General features: G+C 38.3%; 1 protein-coding gene across 1 annotated transcript in view; it reads right to left on the reverse strand.

The window, feature by feature from the left end:
- The window catches only part of LOC128659641 (secreted Ly-6/uPAR-related protein 1), a 104,632-nt gene extending 82,535 nt beyond the window's left edge, over positions 1-22,097 (reverse strand). The window contains exon 1 of the mRNA XM_053713217.1: positions 22,025-22,097. Coding sequence (XP_053569192.1) covers positions 22,025-22,073 — 49 coding nt within the window. The 5' untranslated portion in view covers positions 22,074-22,097. The remainder of the gene's footprint in view (positions 1-22,024) is intronic.
- Positions 22,098-22,822: the final 725 nt, after the last annotated feature.

Consider the following 22,822-nt stretch of genomic DNA (forward strand, 5'->3'; position numbering starts at 1 on the left):
ACTTAGCAGATTTCTTATCTTTCTGTTTAGGGGGCATGGCTGGTGATGTTTGTTTATGTTGTGTGATAAATCTATCCATGTATATTGAATTTATTGCTCAAGCTAAGCAGGGCAGAGAGATAATAATAAAATAAAAAAATAAAAAAAATGGATTGAACTACAGTAAAAAAGTGGAAATGTGAAAGTATCTCCGACTGTCACTTACTTTCCCTAAACGTGACAGATTACAGTGCCGTAAATGAGGACTTGTGCTGAAGTGCAGCAGTTAAAGTGAAAGTGTGATGCGTGAAAGAGAAAAAAGAGAAGAAAAAAACAAACAAAAAAAAAAAAAGAGAAAAAAAAAAAAAAAAAAAACCCCATAAACCAAAACCTTAGTGCAGTCTAATAGACCTGCATAAAAAGTGCATAAAAAGAAAAAAACCACAAGAAGTGCTAATTCTCAGTGAATGTGAATGTGACAAAAAAAGGGGGGGTGTCTTTCTTTACAGAATCGCCTCCGTGGTCTCTAACCCAGAAGCATATTATTTGAGTAGCCTTATATTTATAGTTCCAGCAGCAAGGTTGTCAGAACTTACTACTACTAATCAGGTAGCCTGAACCCACTTTATCTCAAAATTGAATATCTTAACACAAATTACTATAAGCAAAAAAAAACTATATGGAATGGATTTGAGGACTCTCTTAAATATCAAGTAATCTTTCTCGCCCTGTTTCCAGAGCACTCTTATAATCTCCTAGAGACAGTCCATTTCATCCAGGAAATCTAAGTAGTGTAGATTTTTGAGAACTACAGGGCACATTATTCAATATTCATGTAAATATATATATTGCCCTGAGTAGCTAGAAAGTCAATTTCAGATGTAATCCAATTGATGGCCAAACACAGAGTCATACAGGGATAGGTAGTTCTGTAGGCACCCAGCCTTCCCGTAATATACTTCCTTCACTTCACTTTGTCCCTGTTAGGGCTAATGCAGCACTTTATGTCAGTGTATATGCCAGTAACATGGGGCAATACTGATATCAATGTTATAATCCTGGTCTGTATCAGTGTCCTGAAAACTCGTGCTAGACTTTTCCTCTTTAGGTTCTATTTAAAGTGGAGTTTAGACTGGAAAGTACCGTCAAGGGTTGGTGTGGAGCTTGGGCCAAAGTGTGTAGCGATAACCATCAAGTAGAAAATGGTGTCAGAGTTATGTTCCTACCCTGTGACAGGGTCCTGGGAACTACTGCTAGGCTCTCAGATTATCAGATCTTTTTCCCTTAGAGTATTTTAATTGGGGTCCTATATTCGTTGTCAAGAGCAACCAATCTTGTTACAAAACTTCCAGCCCCAGTGTGAGAACAGGACCCTCTAAAGGTGGAAGTGACAGGGCCTTTGTTCCTACCCTGTATCAGGGTCCTGGGAACTGCTGTTCAATTTCTAGCACCGCTTTTCTTCACAACATTTAATGTAAAATAAAGTCTTTAGAAAGTAGCACTACTGCCTGCCCGCTACTGACTTATTGTACAATTTGAGTAATGGCGGTATTTTGGGGACAGATAGTAAGAGCACTTCTCCCAAATTTAAGACTCTCTGTTGCAGGCCACTACCCACACCACGTTATCACAACTTTATAGGATCTGCATCCACCGCTATTCTTTTTTGCGATGTTAGGTAATAGTCTTAGTGGGATATAGCCAGAAGAAATATCACTTAAGTGATGAGCATGAAAAAAACAAGAATGTCCACACACTGTATAACTTTAGTACTCACGACCAGTCTTCACAAACAGGGATCCCAGCGTGGCAATCCTTTAGGTCATCTTGATGAGTGCCTGCTTCTAGATAACAGCCCTGAGAGTGATGTACACAGTTCTCTGCTGCATGTCCCGGCCGTTTTAACAGGCAGATCCGCTCACTGGGGTCCCCTCACACGTCGTTCTATATGAGAAAGAGGAGAGATGCCGCTCCAGGGCGGCAGTGCTTCCACAACGAAGCCGTTTCTGTCTTGTGACTTCAGTCACGCTGGCGGCCTTAGGCCAAGTCTCCGGCCTGCAAAAGAAACTGCAGTGCAAGGAGGAATTGCGTTAGGGCGGTGTAGCAAGCCCTGTATTTTCGGCGCGCGAAGCAGCAACCAACCACTCCACTCCGCCTCCAAACCGGAAGTCGCCTATGTAATATTCATTGATCACAGAGCTACGGGTTTTATACAAACTGTCTGCTTACTTCTGCCTGCACAGTAAATAGGATGAGCTCAAACAGACATTGGAGTTAAAAATGTAACTCCTCACACACTGCTCTCAGCCAGGGTCATATTTCACAGAGCAGTATGTGAGTAGTTATATTTGATATATATATTACCTATAGTAAATGCTTTATTAAAGCAGTCTACTTTTGTTTTTTGACAATTGTCACTTTAAGGAAGGTGCTTTTCATTCAATTTCAATCTGCAGAAATCTTTCTTGCAAACATACTTTTTTTCCTGAAATTGAACACCAACTCAACCTCTGTGGGCTATCAAATTCTAACCATTCATTAATCTACTTTAGCAGAAGAGAATTGTAAAGGTGTATTAGTTAACACATAAAGGGCCAGATTATGCGTGGAGTGCTAACCTTTACACGTGAGCAATAAAGGGTTTATCGCAGGTGTTTTTGCGTGTACAGGGTACGTCCTACAAAAACCGGTCATTGATTACCAAGGACGTACACTGCATTTCCTCAGGCGTTTTAGGCGCTGAAAGCGATCCTGATCGCTTCCAAACGCTTTTAATATATTGCAGAGATGCCTTGATATTAAGGCATCGTGCAATACCCTCTGGTAAGCAGCCGATGCAAAAAGGGCCACTCTGTGGCACTCTCTGCATCGACCAGCAATGGTGCAGATTGTTGGTGGCATGGGAGGGATAGGAGGGAGGCGGGTGGGTGGCCCATTGCTGGAGGGAGCTTTAGGAGGGCGGGAGGGTGTGAGTGGCGGGCCTGAGAGGGGCGGGAGTGGGTGAGAGGGTGTGGGAGTGGGTGGGACCACTTACACTATGGCAAACAATATGTGTCAGGTAGGAGGCTGATCTCTACACTAAAGCTAAAATTAACCCTTCAAGCTACCTAATTAACCCCTTCACTGCTGGGCATAATACAAGTGTGATGCGCAGCGGTATTTAGCGGCCTTCTAATTACCAAAAAGCCATATATGTCTTCTACTTCTGAACAAAGGGGATCCCAGAGAAGCATTTACAACCATTTGTGCCATAATTGCACAAGCTGTTTGTAAATAATTTCAGTGAGAAACCTAAAGTTTGTGAAAAAGTTAACGATTTTTTTTATTTGATCACATTTGGAGGTGAAATGGTGGCATGAAATATACCAAAATGGGCCTAGATCAATACTTTGGGTTGTCTACTAAAAAAAAAAAAATATACATGTGAAGGGTTTTTCAGGGATTCATGACAGATATCAGTGTTACAATGTAACCATTACTAATTTTGAAAAAAAAAATGGTTTGGAAATTGCAAAGTGCTACTTATTGCCCTATAACTTGCAAAAAAAAAAGCAAAGAACATGTAAACATTGGGTATTTCTAAACTCAGCATAGAATTTTGAAACTATTTAGCATGGGTGTTTTTTGGTTGGAGATGATTTTGGGGGTCAAAGTTAGAAAAAGTGTTTTTTTTTTTATTTTTTCATCATATTTTATAATTTTGTTTATAGTAAATTGTATGGTATGATACAAATAATGGTATCTTTAGAAATTCCATTTAATGGCGAGAAAAACGGTATGTAATATGTGTGGGTACAGTAAATGAGTAAGAGGAAAATTACAGCAAAACACAAACATCGCCAAAATAAAAAAGAAGCCCCGGTCCTTAACGTTAAGAAAATTGAAAAATACTCTGGTAACTAAGGGGTAATTATAACCTTGATGGTTGTGCAAAACTAAGGAATGGTTAATGATGGGATTATCTATCTTTTTAAACAATAACATTTTTGGAGTAGACTGTCCCTTTAATTTTTTGCATTTCTTTAAGCCAGCTGTTTAATTTACATAATTAGCAGGTTATTAAATTTGCTTTTCTACAGAGGTATTTAATAGGACATGCACAAGCAAAAACATTTGTTTAATCCGAAAGAATAGTTTGGCCAAATTTTGTTCTTGTAGGTATGTAGGTATTTGGTTTAGAGGAATATAGGATTTGGATTTGTCACCATTATATCTAATGGGAATTAATATTAACAAAAATCTTATATTATAGGATTTGAACAATTGAAAGAACATATATTTTAATGATAAAGGAACATACAACCTCTGTCCGACTAAAATCCAGCATTTAGTGCCGGACCAGCTGTCCCTAACATCAGTCATTAGTAATAGTATAGGGGACAGGGGACAGGGCAAATGAATGGTTAGACGTCTTGTATATCATTACAAAGATATGAGCTTGGTACATATTCCCAAATCTAATATTTTTTAAAAAAATAAACTTTTCAAAAATTACTATTAAAAATGATATAAAACTACCTTTAGGTAACATGTATCAGCTATCAAATAAGATATTGTTGTTTACACTTGGTTCCATCCCCTCCCCCAACTGTCCAATTTTAAAGATGCAAATATTCCAAAATCCAAACATTTTTCCATTCCCAAGCAGTTTAGATAAAGGGGTTTCTACCTGTAACTTGCCACCCTATTCCTGCACCTTTTTTGGTGCCAAAACTGAATAAACAAATCGATTTCATCAAATAATCATTAGTTTTTTGTACATTTAGTCTAATAATCTATTCAGCTGTTCATGTATAGTGATGTCGCGAACATAAAAATTTGGGTTCGCAAACGACGAACGCGAACTTCCACAACTGTTCGCGAACCGTGAACCGGGCAAACCGCCATAGACTTCAATAGGCAGGCGAATTTTAAAACCCACAGGGACTCTTTCTGGCCACAATAGTGATGGAAAAGTTTTTTTCAAGGGGACAAACACCTGGACTGTGGCATGCAGGAGGGGGATCCATGGCAAAACTCCCATGGAAAATTACATAGTTGATGCAGAGTCTGGTTTTAATCCATAAAGGGCATAAATCACCTAACATTCCTAAATTGTTTGGAATAACGTGCTTTAAAACATCAGGTATGATGTTGTATTGATCAGGTAGTGTAAGGGTTACGCCCGCTTCACAGTGCGCAGTGTAGGTGATATACCTGCCCTGACCATGCTTTGCAGACCAGGTATCAGTGGTCAGATGGACCCTTGCCCCAACACTGTGTGCCAGACATGCCATTATAGCAGACTTTTATGGCTTTGGCGTTGCTTTTTGGTAATTAGAAGGCTGCTAAATGCCACTGCGCACCACACGTGTTTTATGCCCAGCAGTGAAGGGGTTAATTAGGGAGCATGTAGGCAGCTTGTAGAGTTCATTTTAGCTTAAGTTAATTTTAGCTTAACTCTCCCCATCTGCCTTATTGGTGGCCATCTTGGGTACTGGCAGCTGAACAGTCAAAAAAGTGTTTTTTTTTTTTTAAATGTGCACTACTGTTACACCAGATATGAGTGGTGGCACTGGGCAAGTGGGCACAGTATACGCTGTGAGCCTGACACACATGCTGGCAGGCAGGCAACAGCAATTAGATTACACAGGAAAAAAAAAAAGCAGACTGATGTTCTAGCCCTAAAAAGGGCTTTTTGGGGTGCTGTCCTTACAGCAGAGATCAGAGGAGTCCTTCAGGACTGTAGTGGACACTGAATACACTAGCCTAGCTATCGATTTCCCTATTAAATCAGCAGCAGCTACACTGTCCCTCCTCTCACTAAGAATGCAGCTTCCGAATGAATCTAAAATGGATGCTCTCTGGGAGGGAGGGTCTGCTGCTGATTGGCTGTAATGTGTCTTCTGACTGTGAGGTACAGGGTCAAAGTTTACTCAATGATAAAGAATAGGGGGCGGACCGAACATCGCATATGTTCGCCGTCTGCGGTGAACGAGAACATGATATGTTCGCTGGCGAACTATTCGCGACATCACTATTCATGTATCAAATAACTCAACAAATCAAGAAAATTCAGATAAATTTGAATTCATGCAAACAAGCATCTCTAGTTCTTATTTATTTATTTATTTATTTATTTATTTATTTATTATAGGTTATTTGTAGAGCACCAACAGATTCCGCAGCGCTATAAACATAGGCGGTATACAAGGTAGCATTTATAGGAATCAAATGGGTTAAAGTCATAATCAGGCACCGGTGCGTGCACGTTTTGTAAACTATATGTAAAACATTATTACAAACGCTGTACAAAACATGTACACACTTCTGAGTCTAAATCAATGTGCCCTAATGGAAAAGAGAAGTTGTATTTATTTAATTGTGCATTTTGTATTTCTTCAGGAGAATGTATCAAGCTACAGTTGGACAAGTTCTCAAGCAGAAATCCTGGCAGTCAGCAATTGGCATTTGCAGTGTAACAGCCCTTGTTCAATTCCGCCCCTTGCTCGCATGCAACTAATCGCAGGGGTGATTACCTCCACCACCACAGCAGTTATCATATTTTAAGAATTGATGGTTTCAATAAGCAGAAACAGCTAATTTATTGGAAAAATAAAGGTAAATGAGCTATTTGCTAAAAGTTTAACACCCCAGGAAGATAAAATGGATCATTGGAAACACGTAAACGAGAAAATGATAGATCATTCAATTTTAAACAATTTTCCAATGTATCTATTTTCTAATTTGCATCATTCTCATAGTTGCTGATTGGTGACTGCACATATATTCCTCCTATTATTGGCTTAATGATCTGTTCAGCTAGCTCCCAGTAGTGCATCACTTCTCCTTCAATAAAGGATACCAAGAGAATGAAGCAAAATTGATAACAGAAGTAAATTGGAACGTTGTTTAAAAATATATAATCTATCTGAATCACACAAGAAAATAATGTGTTTCATATCCATTTAAATTAGCCCAGTAAGGTATTTCTCAGGCAAAGGGAGCACAAGGGCACATGGAGAGACATTTATCTCTCCACAGTAAACAATAGTTGACTGGAATGCCGAGATATCTTGGTATAGAAACTGCTTACCCTTGTAAATCTGTGGGCAACAATAACTAGACATTAAAGTGCCTGAAATAGCATAGCACTGCTATATTCTACACAGCCTTTATTTGATCACTATTGTAACTAATTTATTTCTGCTTCTAATTGACCTGAGAAGAATTTATATTATTATTTTGCTAACAAAATGACTGTGACTAGCTCTGGCTGCACCACTAACAAGGTCCAGGGTGGCTCTAAAAATGTGATGCTATTAAAAAACTATTTTATCAAACAAGGTTTTGAATTGATTGCAAGAATGAGGACGATAAATGTGATTACAAGACATTTCTGTAGTGCTGAAAAACAATATTATATCAGACAAGTTTTTAAAACAAATGAACAAATTAACATTTTTTTTACTGCAATTGTTTAGCTATAACCAAACCACCTTCCATTTGCCTTATGTGAAAAACCAATCTGGGCTTAAGTCTACAGATACCAAGACTTGCCACGGTCATAAAGTTAGTATAAAGTACTCTGCTCTGCAGTTGTTATAATTTAAAGCCAAATATGCACAGATATGCAACATAGCTAGCCTTGAGAAATAAGCAGGATGCTTTTCATGTTCAGAGAATAAAGAATTGTTCATTTTTAAGAGCTAAATTACATGAAAAGGGAGCAACATAAATAATAAAAATGTAATTTAAATTTGTTTCATTACTGAGAACTAAAGATTTTACATAAAACATTCAAGGTTTTTACTGCCCCTTAAACCTTATGTGCTACAGGGGTTAATCACTGTAACCAACAATATTTCATTAAAGTATAACTTTTAAATCCTACTCCTCTTAGTATTATACCAGTCAAATATTTATTGTTATTTTAGATTCTATAATCTGACATTCTCTGTGCAATCATTATAGATCTTTTAATAAAATACCTAACACCTAGATTATGAGTTTTGCATTAGGAGGGGTGGGGTGCTAACGAGCAGTATAAGCTCACCGCTCACTTGCAGACAGCGCTGGTATTACAGGTTTTTACAAACCCGGCGTTAATCGCAAAAAAGTGAGCGAAGAGCAAAATTTTGCTATACATCTCTCCTCAATACCAGCGCTGCTTACGTTAGCGGTGATCTGGTAAAACGTGCTCGTGCACAATTTCCCAATAGGAATCAATGGGGGAGAGCCGGCTGAAAAAAAACCTAACACCTGCAAAAAAGCAGCGTAAAGCTCCTAACGCAGCCCCATTGATTCCTATGGGGAAACACATTTATGTCAACACCTAACATGAACCCCGAGTCTAAACACCCCTAATCTGACACTTATTAACCCCTAATCTGCCGTCCCCGACATCACGACACCTACATTATATTATTAACCCCTAATCTGCCGCTCCGGACACCGCCGTCACCTACGTTATACTTATGAACCCCTAATCTTCTGCCCCCAACATCGCCGAACCCTACATTATATTTATTAACCCCTAATCTGCTGCCCCCAATGTCGCCGCAACCTAACTACATTTATTAACCCCCAATCTGCCGCCCACGTCGCCACCACTATAATAAAGTTATTAACCCCTAAACCTAAGTCTAACCCTAACCATAAGCCCCCCTAACAAATATAATTACAATAAATCTAAATAAAATTACTACAATTACCTAAATAATTCCTATTTAAAACTAAATATTTACCTATAAAATAAACCCTAAGATAGCTACAATATTACTAATAGTTACATTGTAGCTATCTTAGGGTTTATTTTAATTTTACAGGCAACTTTGTATTTATTTTAACTAGGTAGAATAGTTATTAAATAGTTATTAACTATTTAATAACTACCTAGTTAAAATAAAAACAAATTTACCTGTAAAATAAAGCCTAACCTAAGTTACACTAACACCCAACACTACACTATAATTAAATAAATTAACTAAATTAAATACAATTAATTACAATTAAATAAAATTATCTAAAGTACGAAAAAACCCCACTAAATTACAGAAAATAATAAAATAATTACAAGATTTTTAAACTAATTATACCTACTCTAATCCCCCTAACAAAATAAAAAAGCCCCCCAAAATAAAAAAAAGCCCTTCCCTACACTAAATTACAAATAGCCCTTAAAAGAGCCTTTTGCGGGGCATTGCCCCAAAGTAATCAGCTCTTTTACCTGTAAAGAAAAGTACAAATACCCCCCAACATTAAAACCCACCACCCACACAACCAACCCTACTCTAAAACCCACCCAATCCCCCCATAAAAAACCTAACACTAACCCCTTGAAGATCACCCTACTGTGAGACGTCTTCACCCAAGCGGGCCGAAGTGGTCCTCCAGATGGGCAGAAGTCTTCATCCAAGCTGGGCAGAAGAGGTCCTCCAAACGGGCAGAAGTCTTCATCCAGACGGCATCTTCCATCTTCATCCATCCGGCGCGGAGCGGGTCCATCTTCAAGACATCCGACGTGGAGCATCCTCTTCATCCGGAGTCTTCTTACTAAATGATGGTACCTTTAAGTGATGTCATCCAAGATGGCATCCCTTCAATTCCGATTGGCTGATATAATTCTATCAGCCAATCGGAATTAAGGTAGAAAAAATCCTATTGGCTAATGCAATCAGCCAAAAGGATTTAAGTTCAATCCTATTGGCTGATCCAATCAGCCAATAGGATTGAGCTGGCATTCTATTGGCTGTTCCAATCAGCCAATAGAATGCAAGCTCAATCCTATTGGCTGATTGCATCAGCCAATAGGATTTTTTCTACCTTAATTCCAATTGGCTGATAGAATTCTATCAGCCAATCGGAATTGAAGGGACACCATCTTGTATGACGTCACTTAAAAGGTACCGTCATTTAGTAAGAAGACTCCGGATGAAGATAATGCTCCGCGTTGGATGTCTTGAAGATGGACCCACTCCGCACCGGATGGATGAAGATAGACGATGCCGTCTGGATGAAGACTTCTGCCCGTCTGGAGGACCACTTGTGCCCGGCTTGGATGAAGACTTCTGCCGGTCTGGAGGACCACTTCTGCCCGGTTGGGTGAAGACGTCTCACGGTAGGGTGATCTTCAAGGGGTTAGTGTTAGTTTTTTTTAAGGGGGGATTGGGTGGGTTTTAGAGTAGGGTTAGTTGTGTGGGTGGTGGGTTTTAATGTTAGGGGGTATTTGTACGTTTGTTTTACAGGTACAAGAGCTGATTACTTTGGGGCAATGCCCCACAAAAGGCCCTTTTAAGGGTTATTTGTAATTTAGTGTAGGGTAGGGCTTTTTTTTGGGGGGGGGGGCTTTTTATTTTGTTAGGGGGATTAGAGTAGGTGTAATTAGTTTAAAAATCTTGTAATTATTTTATTATTTTCTGAAATTTAGTGTTTTTTTCGTACTTTAGATAATTTTATTTAATTGTAATTAATTGTTTTTAAATTATTACATGTATTTAATTATAGTGAAGTGTTAGGTGTTATTGTAACTTAGGTTAGGTTTTATTTTACAGGTAAATTTGTCTTTATTTTAACTAAGTAGTTATTAAATGGTTAATAACTATTTAATAACTATTCTACCTAGTTAAAATAAATACAAACTTGCCTGTAAAATAAAAATAAACCCTAAGATAGCTACAATGTAACTATTAGTTATATTGTAGCTATATTAGGGTTTATTTTATAGGTAAGTATTAGTATAGGAATTATTTAGGTAATTATAGTAATTTTATTTAGATATATTGTAATTATATTTACGTTAGGGGGGTTAGGGTTAGACTTAGGTTTAGGGGTTAATACATTTAATATAATGGTGGCGACGTTGTGGCAGATTAGGGGTTAATAATATTTAACTAGTGTTTGCGATGCGGGAGTGTGGCGGTTTAGGGTTAAAATATTTATTATAGTGTGGCGGCGATGTCCGGTTTGGCAGATTAGGGGTTAAAATATTTATTTTAGTGTTTGTGATGTGGGGGGGCCTCGGTTTAGGGGTTAATAGGTAGTTTATGAGTGTTAGTGTACTTTTTAGCAGTTTAGTTAAGAGTTTTATGCTATGGCGTTGTAGTGTAAAACTCTTAACTACTGACTTTAAAATGCGGTACCAGTCTTGACAGGAGAGGGTCTACCGTTCACTTTTGGCCAGACTCGTAATACCGGCGCTATGCAAGTCCCATTGAAAATATAGGATACGCAATTGACCTAAGTGGATTTGCGGTATTTCCGAGTCTGGCCAAAAAAGTGAGTGGTGAGCCTGTCATTTCAAGACTCGTAATACCAGCGGGCATTAAAAAGCAGCGTTGGGACCGGCCAGCGCTGCTTTTAAGCCTAACGCACAACTCGTAATCTAGCTTTTATTTAACCTATAATTAATATATTAGAATGTCCTGTATTCTTTATAATCCATAATAGTTATTCTACAAGCAGTTAATAAACAGTAGCCATCATTACTTTCTAAACTGTCCTGCTTTAAAACACAACATATGTTTTACTTAGTTCTCTACAACATTTACATTTTAGTGATAGTTATTTTATTAAATATTGAAATGAAAAAGTTCTGTATGTAGTTGTATTTTTAATTACAATATGTTTGAAACTATTGAAACTATTTTTCATATACTGATAGACAGCTTGTTAGAGCATAATATACAGTAGAACTAAATAATTGTCAAATACACAATAAAAAAGTAAATGAATTAGCACTTATTTTGAATGTGAAATGAGTAGTAGAATATTGTCCAGCAAATTTCAAGGTTAACCCAATATTCCCTCCACCTATATCACAGCCATCAGCCAATCACAAATGCACATACGTATATTCTGTGAATTCTTGCACATGCTCAGTAGGAGCTGGATCCTCAACAAGTGTAAATATAAAAAGACTGCAAATTGTGGTAATGGAAGTTAACTGGAAAGTTGTTTAAAATTGCTGCTCTATGACAAGTCCTGATGCTCTGGATCCAGTTCCGGGGGTGGAGCTTGAGTACAGGCCGTGAAGTGCTCGCTCGTTATGCTCCCAATTATGCTATTGATGGAAATTGCCGCACTGAAGCCCTGAGGCCTAGGGTATCTGTTGGTAGACCTTCATATTGTCACCGGAACCCTATTGGTGCCTTCCATTGCACCAACTGACTTTTCCCTGTAACCGTGATTGAAGGTTAATTCCCCTCTGGATTGTACCACCTCAACCATACCACATTTTTTCTTACCTTCTTGCCCCTTCTTCCCACTGGTGCTGCGCGAGAGGGGGACATAGAGCGAGAGAAGGTTGGAGGTCTGGAGCGAGGGTTCCTGGTTGGAGGTACTTTGGTACAAGCTGCGATCATCGCCGGTGATGGGGGAAAGATGTATTCAAGAGGCTGGAAGTTGTGTTTCGGTTCCTCCTCCCACCGGTGCTGCAAGTGGAGGACCGAACAAGCCCCTGCACATTACATTTTCTCAAAGATTGGATTGCTCTGCCTCTAAGTAAGGTATTTTCAAGATTCTATTAAGGTTGTCATACCCCCGCATCCCTCCACTTCAAGTATATCACGTACTTACTCACTCCCCTCTCCCACCGGTGTTGTGTGAGATGGGACGTTTAAAGAGAAAGAGCTAAGGTTGAAGACAAACCTCCTGAATTCCACCACAACCCACCCTGAGAAGAGACATCCGAGAACTAGTAAGTTGTATCCCGACTCCTCCTCCCACCGGTGTTGCGAGCGGAGGCCCGAGCGATCTTCTGCATACCTCGGCTCCCCAGCTGGGTAAGTCTCTTCAGGGCCCCTCCTAACCCTCTGAATTAGACTAAAGACTTTGCGGCTCTTATGTGGGTCTTCTCTGAGTACCATTGTACTCTATAAGGTACTGTTTTCCCAAATTATTTTTCATGAACTGCCTGTCTTGCAGTAAAAGTACCCACAAGTTTGGCGCATAGGAGTGTTTTTTACTACTAAGGGAACTCTCATTTGTTGGAAGGGGGAAATAAAGCCGAAAAGATATGGAATCCTGCACAAATTTATCTTAAACTGTACATCTGCAGTGCACTTGTCCCTGCCTGGAATAAGTTTCATAGCTTTTTTTTCCCCTTTACATCCAACTCCTTTCACCTCCTGTTTCAAGAACAAAAGGACATTTTGTACTATATTATTTTAAAGAGAGTCTTTCTTTCACTTATTCAGTATATTAGAGGAACATATGTACTCTTTTTTTTTCTCTCTCTCTCTGACTTTATACATATGCCCTGTTGTTAAGTTCAAGGTGATCTAGTGAACCTGTAGATGTGAATTTGTGTAACTCACCTTTATTTTTTTCTCTGTTAAAGTTACAAAAACATGAATAGAAATAATAACTGGGTTTGAAACAGTTAAATAAGCCGAACTTCCTTTAGCAGTAAACTGCAACTCTTAAATTCATTTCCTTGCTAAGTTTTAAATAACAAGGGTGCACTGGAAGGCTAGCAAAAGTCAAAAGGAAGATTGAAAGTTAAGACTTTTGTTTTTTTATTACAAGCTTTGTTTAAAATAAAACTCAGGAATGAGAGGGTTCCCCCTGAGCTGGTATAACGTTGTATAGCACCTTTCAGTGATAGTGCAGCTCAAAACCTCTTCCCAATGTACATAGGGAAAATTCATTACATTAGATTTTCCACTGGAATAATTATATCTATAAATAAGGCTGCAGAGAGAGGTTGGCACTAAAGGTTTTGTTACGGTCTTCGGGCAAGTCTTACTAGTTATGCAGAATGTAATTCTGAACTCTGCAGTTGTTGTTATAAAATATTCTGTCACTGACTATAGTTAAGCTTTACCTGTTTGACATAACATCTCCCTTTAAGGGGATTTCTCTCCTTGCTGCTGCTGCTTCTCTTATAGCACCCTCAGGGTCAATACGGTATAGAAATCTCTCCTCTTTTGTTAAGCAAGAAAAGGGCTCTTAAATATCAATTCATTTTCAGTAAAGACCTCACTCATAAATTTTTAAAGCATTGTCTGCTATAAAAATAACTGATTCTCTTCAACCTTGCTACTGCCCGTGGCTGGTCTAGTGACTCCCTTTCATCTTCATTTTCGTCTTTACACCGCACTAATCCCTTGAGTACTTCCTCACGCTCCTGGTCCTACTCACTCCCCACCTCCTACCTTCACGGTTCTACCCTTCCACACTCTCCCCTTATCTTTTTTTCTTTTTCTCCTTTTTTTTCCTTTCTTTTCTTCTTCACTCCATGACATAGGGTGGAACTCTCCTCCATAGCTGGTTCTCCCTTCTTCCTCCCTTTCACGTTGTACTCTCATGGCACATGGATACATTTTTACCCAGTCACAATAGGACTCCCTCACCAGCCATGGCAGCCAAGCCAAGAGATAGAAGAGCCAAAACCATCACCGATGTCCCAGCAGAAATGCACTTGGCTTCCACAATTTTACTACCTATAAGCGAAGTGACTAATATACAAACCTTAGTAAATAACATCTTGGAGGCTCTGACTCCTAAATTTGATACACTTAAAGCAGAGATCAAGCAGGACATTACCCTACTAATGCAAGACATGAGACACTTTGCCAACAGGATGAATGAAGTTGAGCACAGGGTGTCAGATCTTGAAGATTTAACTACATCACAGAGCTCAAGCTTAGAAGCTGCTACTGCAAATATCATAAAAAATGCAAGCTAAAATCGAAGACCTTGAAAATCGCTCAAGGAGAAATAATATTCGTATAATAGGGGTACCTGAGGGGAAACAATTTGAAGATCTAAGTACATTTATCTCAGAAACTTTAGTCCAGATTCTCAAAATCTCTTCCACCTACCAACAGATAGCAGTTGAAAGAGTACGTAGGGTAGGAAAACCTCAGAAAGACAATAAAGGAAACAGCAGACCCAGACCTGTAATAGCAAGATTGCTTAATTTCCAGGACAAGGTCACCTTACTTCAATATTTTCATAAAAATAAACCTATTATAATTGAGGAAGCTAAAATTCTCCTATTTCAAGATTATTCAGCTGAAACACCATCAACGAGAAGAAGTTTGGCCCCAATCTGCACTAAATTTATACACCAAGGTTATCAGGCCTCAATTATTTATCCCACAAAATTGAAAGTCTTTGCTAGAGGGGAAGCTTATCCCTTTGATAAAACACAAGATGCAGAAAAACCTTTGCTTGAACTGAACCTTCAGAGTAATACTGAACAAGTTTAGCTTACTGATGTACAACCCCCCTCCATTAACAGAATACAGGGCTACACTAAGGGGAAATATTCCCTCTCCCCTTCTTTCCCCTTTTTTTTTTCTTCTTCTTCCTGGTCCCTTTCTCTTATTTCTACCCAAGATGAATGATAAACTCTATGACTAACTTTAATATAGTTTCCTGAAACATGGGAGGCATCACCACCCCTATTAAAAGGAAAGCAATTCTTACTCAGCTGAGGAAGATTAATTCAGACATTGTATTCCTCCAGGAAACACATCTAACCCTGGAAGAAGCTATGAAGCTTAAAACATCTTGGGTAAAACATGTTTATGCCTCACCAAGCTCCGGGAGGAAGAGAGGGGTGGCCATACTAATTGGGGAAAAAACTAACACGGAAGTCGTCCATACTAGGATAGATCCAGAGGGGAGGTTTGTGATATTAAAAATAAAAATTGAGAAGTTGGTTTTTATGCTTTGTAACATATATACACCTAATGTTCTTGACCCAGAATTCTGGAATCTGTTACAAGCTAGAATTCTCTCCTACTCTGAGGGTTATCTGGTCTTGGGAGGAGATTTCAATATGGCCTCAAGTTGTCCCCTTGACAGACTAAGGCAGAACACCAAACAACTAAAACATAAAAAAGATAACTTAGAAACTAAACTGCTTACTAAAATCATGCAGAACCTAGATATCAGGGACATATGGAAAATCCAAAACCCTGACCTAAGGGACTTCACCTGTTTATCCAAAGCCCACAAAACACTATCAAGAATTGATCTTTTTTTAATTGATGAGAGATTATGTACAACGAAAGTAAAAGCAAAAGTATTGCCCATTTTTTTTATCAGATCATGGACCTATTTCTCTAGATTTACATCTGAATCATCCCAAATTTAATCCCCCACGATTCTATTTTCCTTCTTTTCTTGCATCTGACTCAAAATTTAAGACCAGACTTAAGAATAAATTTAATGACTATACTCATTTTAAATATGAATACATAGATCGTCCTGTACTATTTTGGGAAACCGCGAAAGCAGTAATAAGAGGTGAAATCATTGCTTATAACTCCATGGTAACCAGGAAACTCAAATTCAGAGAGAAAGAACTAATCAAATCTGTAACTAACTCTTACAATCACTTTCTGCTTGAAAAACCCCCCAGCAAATTGGGCGAAGTATATTGGGGCTAAGAGTGAAAGAGACACATCTGCCCTCTATCAAGAAACTCAGAGAGAATTAAAACTTCAATCCAAATTATACATGTATGGAAATAAGTCTGAGAAATTATTGGCTAGTTTGGTAAAAAGAGACAAATGTCACCCTTAATTGAAAAACTTCAATTTAAGGAGAAGTCTCTCTCTGAGAATGAAGAAATATCTGATGTTTTTGTAAAATATTACCAAGAAATATATGCTCCCAGAGACTCAGATTTATGCCAGTCTGATGATTTCTGGAGTAAGATCACCAATCCTATAATAACAACTGAATCTGCAGATAGTCCTAACGTCCCGGTTACCAAAGAAGAAATAAAGAAAGCTATATCTGATCTAACTATGAACAAAGCACCCGGGCCTGATGGATTACCTAACAAATTCTATAAAATCTTATCCTCAGAGATCATATTACATCTATGTAAACTTTACAATCACTTTTACATCAAGGGAGAACACGTAGCTACCTCCTTTTTCGCTTCACATACAACTCTAATTCTTAAGAGTGGGAAAGATCCCACCCAAAAGGAGCCATATAGACCCATAGCTAAATTCAGACTACAAGATATTTACCTCAATTCTTGCCCAGAGACTTCAGGTAATACTTGCTAACATAATCCACAAAGACCAAGCAGGGTTCTTAAACTCATGGAATTCCTCAGCGAAAATAAGGGAGGCTTTAGTTGTATCAGAGTATTTTAGCAATCCTGGGATAGCTGCGCAAGAAGGAGACGAGGACATACCTGATTTAGCTATTATCTCAATTGATGCAGAAAAAGCATTCGATTCAGTACAATATGATCATCTCTTTCTCTCTTTAGCTAAATTTGGTTTCAGGGGTGGCTTTCTTAACTTTATCAAAAGTTTATACAATCAGCCGCATACGAAAATGATAATAAATAACACCCTGTCCCCACAAATCACGTTGGGTAGAGGAACTTGTCAGGGATGCACTCTATCCCCTCTTCTCTTCAATATTTACATCGAGCCATTAGCAATCATGATCAGACAGCAACTGGAGGGTATCAAAATAGGAAAACAATAGCTGAAAATTGCCCTTTATGCTGACAATATACTCATTTATTTGTCAAACATCAAGACTAATTTACTTAAACTTCTCCAGATCATAGATCAATTTGGGTCTTTTTCCGGATACAAAGTAAACGCTGGGAAATCAGAACTTCTGTGGCTCAGAAAAAATAGTAATTTGCCGTCAAGTATTCCTTTCTGAGTGGCATTTAAATACTTAGGGATCTCAATCCCAAGTAAGCCAAACGATCTATACAATCTTAATATAACTCCAGTCTTAACAAATTTTAGGGAGAAACTTAAGAGCTGGCAAAATCTACCACTCTCTATTTCAGGACAAATTGCACTATTCAAGATGGTTCTCTTTCCTAAACTGCTTTATATTTTACAGAATACTGCAATAATAATGCCGGAGAGGGACATTCGCTTACTCAATAGCATTCATAGAAAATTTATGTGGCAGGATAAAAGACCTAGGATTTCATTGACCAAATTATCTCTTGCGAGGGATTACGGAGGCTTCGCATTGCCTGACATACGTTCATACAATCTTGCCGGTCTGGCACGTATTGTGGCAGATTTGGTCTTTTCTAATAACTATATTTTAAATAACCAACTCGAGGGAAGTATATGTGACCCATTTCTCCACAAGCACTAATTCACTGTGAGCCAAAAGAACTGCCAGCTAATATTAAGATACTCAAAACTTTCTTTAACCTAATAAAGGCCTGGTGGAAGATAGGAAATTCCCTATCTCTAAATTGCAGGGTCTCCCAATACTTACCTCTCATTGGAAATCCAAAATTCCAAGCTGGTATAAATTTGACAGTGTTCAAAAGGTGGCATTCACTAGGACTCGATAGGATTGTCCATTTAATTGACCAAGAGAAAAAAATGTGTGAAAAAGTTTGAGGAACTCAAGAATGGTTTTAACCTTACTAATAAAGAGTTCTTTGCATATTTACAGGCAAGACATTTTGCCTTAGAATTAATGAAGGTAGACTGTTGTTGGGCCTTGGGTAACTTGGAAAGCTGTTTTTTACTGGTCAAGAATGGGTGCATATCCATTACTCCTTGTTATCATCTTCTGGGTGTCAACAAGGGAACTCCTACTCTTGAGAAAATTGCTCAAGAATGGAATCTGATGCTATCACAGAATAACATAGATCCTAAATTTATACAAGCATCAATTCATAAAGTTTCACAGACCACTCTCTCAGCCACATGGAGAGAAGCACACCTCAAACTTTTACATACATTTTATTTCACCCCTGAAAAAGGATATAAGATTCGAAACCCTAACTTCAATAAATGTCCGAAATGCTTCCTTATACAGGGAGTGCAGAATTATTAGGCAAATGAGTATTTTGACCACATCATCCTCTTTATGCATGTTGTCTTACTCCAAGCTGTATAGGCTCGAAAGCCTACTACCAATTAAGCATATTAGGTGTTGTGCATCTCTGTAATGAGAAGGGGTTTGGTCTAATGACATCAACACCCTATATCAGGTGTGCATAATTATTAGGCAACTTCCTTTCCTTTGGCAAAATGGGTCAAAAGAAGGACTTGACAGGCTCAGAAAAGTCAAAAATAGTGAGATATCTTGCAGAGGGATGCAGCACTCTTAAAATTGCAAAGCTTCTGAAGCGTGATCATTGGACAATCAAGCGTTTCATTCAAAATAGTCAACAGGGTCGCAAGAAGCGTGTGGAAAAACCAAGGTGCAAAATAACTGCCCATGAACTGAGAAAAGTCAAGCGTGCAGCTGCCAAGATGCCACTTGCCACCAGTTTGGCCATATTTCAGAGCTGCAACATCACTGGAGTGCCCAAAAGCACAAGGTGTGCAATACTCAGAGACATGGCCAAGGTAAGAAAGGCTGAAAGACGACCACCACTGAACAAGACACACAAGCTGAAACGTCAAGACTGGGCCAAGAAATATCTCAAGACTGATTTTTCTAAGGTTTTATGGACTGATGAAATGAGAGTGAGTCTTGATGGGCCAGATGGATGGGCCCGTGGCTGGATTGGTAAAGGGCAGAGAGCTCCAGTCCGACTCAGACGCCAGCAAGGTGGAGGTGGAGTACTGGTTTGGGCTGGTATCATCAAAGATGAGCTTGTGGGGCCTTTTCGGGTTGAGGATGGAGTCAAGCTCAACTCCCAGTCCTACTGCCAGTTTCTGGAAGACACCTTCTTCAAGCAGCGGTACAGGAAGAAGTCTGCATCCTTCAAGAAAAACATGATTTTCATGCAGGACAATGCTCCATCACACGCGTCCAAGTACTCCACAGCGTGGCTGGCAAGAAAGGGTATAAAAGAAGAAAATCTAATGACATGGCCTCCTTGTTCACCTGATCTGAACCCCATTGAGAACCTGTGGTCCATCATCAAATGTGAGATTTACAAGGAGGGAAAACAGTACACCTCTCTGAACAGTGTCTGGGAGGCTGTGGTTGCTGCTGCACGCAATGTTGATGGTGAACAGATCAAAACACTGACAGAATCCATGGATGGCAGGCTTTTGAGTGTCCTTGCAAAGAAAGGTGGCTATATTGGTCACTGATTTGTTTTTGTTTTGTTTTTGAATGTCAGAAATGTATATTTGTGAATGTTGAGATGTTATATTGGTTTCACTGGTAAAAATAAATAATTGAAATGGGTATATATTTGTTTTTTGTTAAGTTGCCTAATAATTATGCACAGTAATAGTCACCTGCACACACAGATATCCCCCTAAAATAGCTAAAACTAAAAACAAACTAAAAACTACTTCCAAAAATATTCAGCTTTGATATTAATGAGGTTTTTGGGTTCATTGAGAACATGGTTGTTGTTCAATAATAAAATTAATCCTCAAAAATACAACTTGCCTAATAATTCTGCACTCCCTGTAGCTGCAGATCTTTTGCATATGTTATGGAAGTGCCCAGGATCAGACAATTTTGGTGCAAATTAGAATTCTGGCTGCACTCATCACTCAAGATCTCCCCTCTGGCACTATCATTAACTCAGGTCTTATTCTGCCTCTACGAGGAACATCAATCCAATGAAAAATTGATAACGTTATCTATTCTGGCAGCCAGACATTTAATCTTTAAAAAATGGAAAACAAGAGAGACTCCAAGTGTTTTAGAGATTAAAAATGATCTTAAGAAGCAATGTTTATTAGAATGAGACACCAATATAGTTAATGAATTGGATATTAGAAAATTATTTAACAAGTGGGCAGCATTTATTAAGTCACTACCGACAACGAAGATTGATTATATAATATTCCCATTTCAGAATTCAGAGCTAATACTCCTGGGTATTTGGTAACCAAGGGTCGTATCCCCTTCTATCTCCTCTCCTCTTGGCTTGGGCTCTTTCTCCCCTCTTTTTCCTTTTTCCTTTTTTTTTCTTTCCCTTTAATGCAAGTAAAAGGGTTAACATAATTTTATATCCTGTACAAACTCTTACAAATTTCTAATAATAGTGTCCAGATTCTGCAGAGCTTCAGCATCACATATTGTATCGTACACCTGTATGCGGGTGACATTATATTTTATGCAACAAAACCAACATATCACATCTTGAGGCTGTGTCTGTTAGAGTTAAACATAATTACATTATCAAACTGTAGGCTGGCCCTTGTCAACTACTATAAATATCTCGGTAGATGGCTTGCACCTAACCTGTCGTTAGAACCTGACATTGACGAACTATTGGCCAAACTCTACCCTAAAACTGGAGCCCTTTTTAGAAATAAATTGTGTGTAAATCTTGTAGTTAGGAAACATACTGTACAACAAATGCTGATCCCAGTAATTGATTACGGGGATGTTGTGTTTGTGTCTGTTCCTCAGATTCATCTCAGTAAACTTACAACTCTCTATAATGCATCATGCTGATTTGTCCTGCAACCTGATTACAAAACTCATCATTGTGATACATTAAAAGAACTAAACTGGCTCTTGCTTGACACTTTACCTCTCTTTCTTTGTCCTTAACCACTTTCCTGAGAAACTCCTGCACTACCTGAGCAGTATTCTAATCCCTGCTCCCCACTCCCCCTATAACGTAAGTTACATTTCTTCCACTCTACTCTCCATTCTCCGTTACAACAAGGAAGCTGGCCGGTTGTTGTTCTCATTCAAAGCTCCTCAACTGTGAAATAACCATCCGGACAGAACCAAATCCTCCAGCAACCTGAGATCCTTATAAATAAACGTCTCTATCTTTACAAACAAATCAATCCTTATAAAAATACCTACCTTGTGTCTGTAAAAATGTAACTATCTGTACAATATGTAATATGTATTGCTGGCATATCCCATGACATATTTGAAAACGAGAGAAATCTCAATGTATTTAATAAAAATCCCCAGTTCTGATACTTACCCCCAACTCGCTGTATAAGCAAATCTGTCTAATTTGACTCTTTGATTGCCAGAGCGGCTGCTGCACATTGCTTAGCATTACTTTGAAGTTCATGCAGGATGCCAAAGGGGTGAAAACATTTTTTTTCCACTTCACAATACATGAACTGGTTATTCCATACAATCTATTGTCAATAATTGTAGTAATAATAATGATAATAATAATAATAATAATAATAATTATAATTACCCAAATCAAAAGATAGAGCGCCAAGCACCAGGTATATTGCAGTTCCCATTATCTTGTTTTCTGTACAAAAAAAGCAAAGCTCTTCCTTGCTCAGTAAGATTTATATAACAGCGCTGCTTGTCTGTTTAGTGAGACGTACTCTGGGATTAGTTCATTGTGAAACAGGTGTTGAGTATCCATGAAACTAATCTTTTCCTTCACATAGTGCAGTTTTTTTTTTACCAGATTATATAAAACATAGGATCAGTATGTGATTGGTGTTTCACGCTTGATTATTTAGTATTAGACTTTTATTTACTTGCGCCTGTTCTCTACAAAACATCTTAATCATAAGGTTATGTGATTTTCTCTTTCTCACCACATAAATTAAATAATGCACTGATAAGTCCCATATTACTTATTAAAGCACTAATTAAATACTTTGCATTTGTGATTGATAAAGCTGGGCACAAGCAATGGTAATTTATGAAAATCTGTCAAAAAATTGCATTAAATATGTACAAAATAACTGAAATAGTTGAATTCAGTAAAAATGCATTCTAATATTCCTGTTAAAGGGATAGTTAAGTCAAAAATAAACTTTCATGATTCCCACAGAACATGCAATTTCAAACAACGTTCCAATTAACCTTTATAATCAAATTTACTTTATTCTTTTTGCATTCTTTGTTGAAGGCTAAACCTTGGAAGGCTCATAAGCTGATTTCTAAGACCTTGCAGGCCTGTGAAAAGCTAAAAAAATGCACAGCTAGTTCATGTGTATAGATAACTGTGCTCACTCCCTTGGAGTTATTTATG

This window comes from Bombina bombina, chromosome 5 (genome assembly GCF_027579735.1).
Source record: "Bombina bombina isolate aBomBom1 chromosome 5, aBomBom1.pri, whole genome shotgun sequence".
In the NCBI taxonomy this organism is placed as follows: domain Eukaryota; kingdom Metazoa; phylum Chordata; class Amphibia; order Anura; family Bombinatoridae; genus Bombina; species Bombina bombina.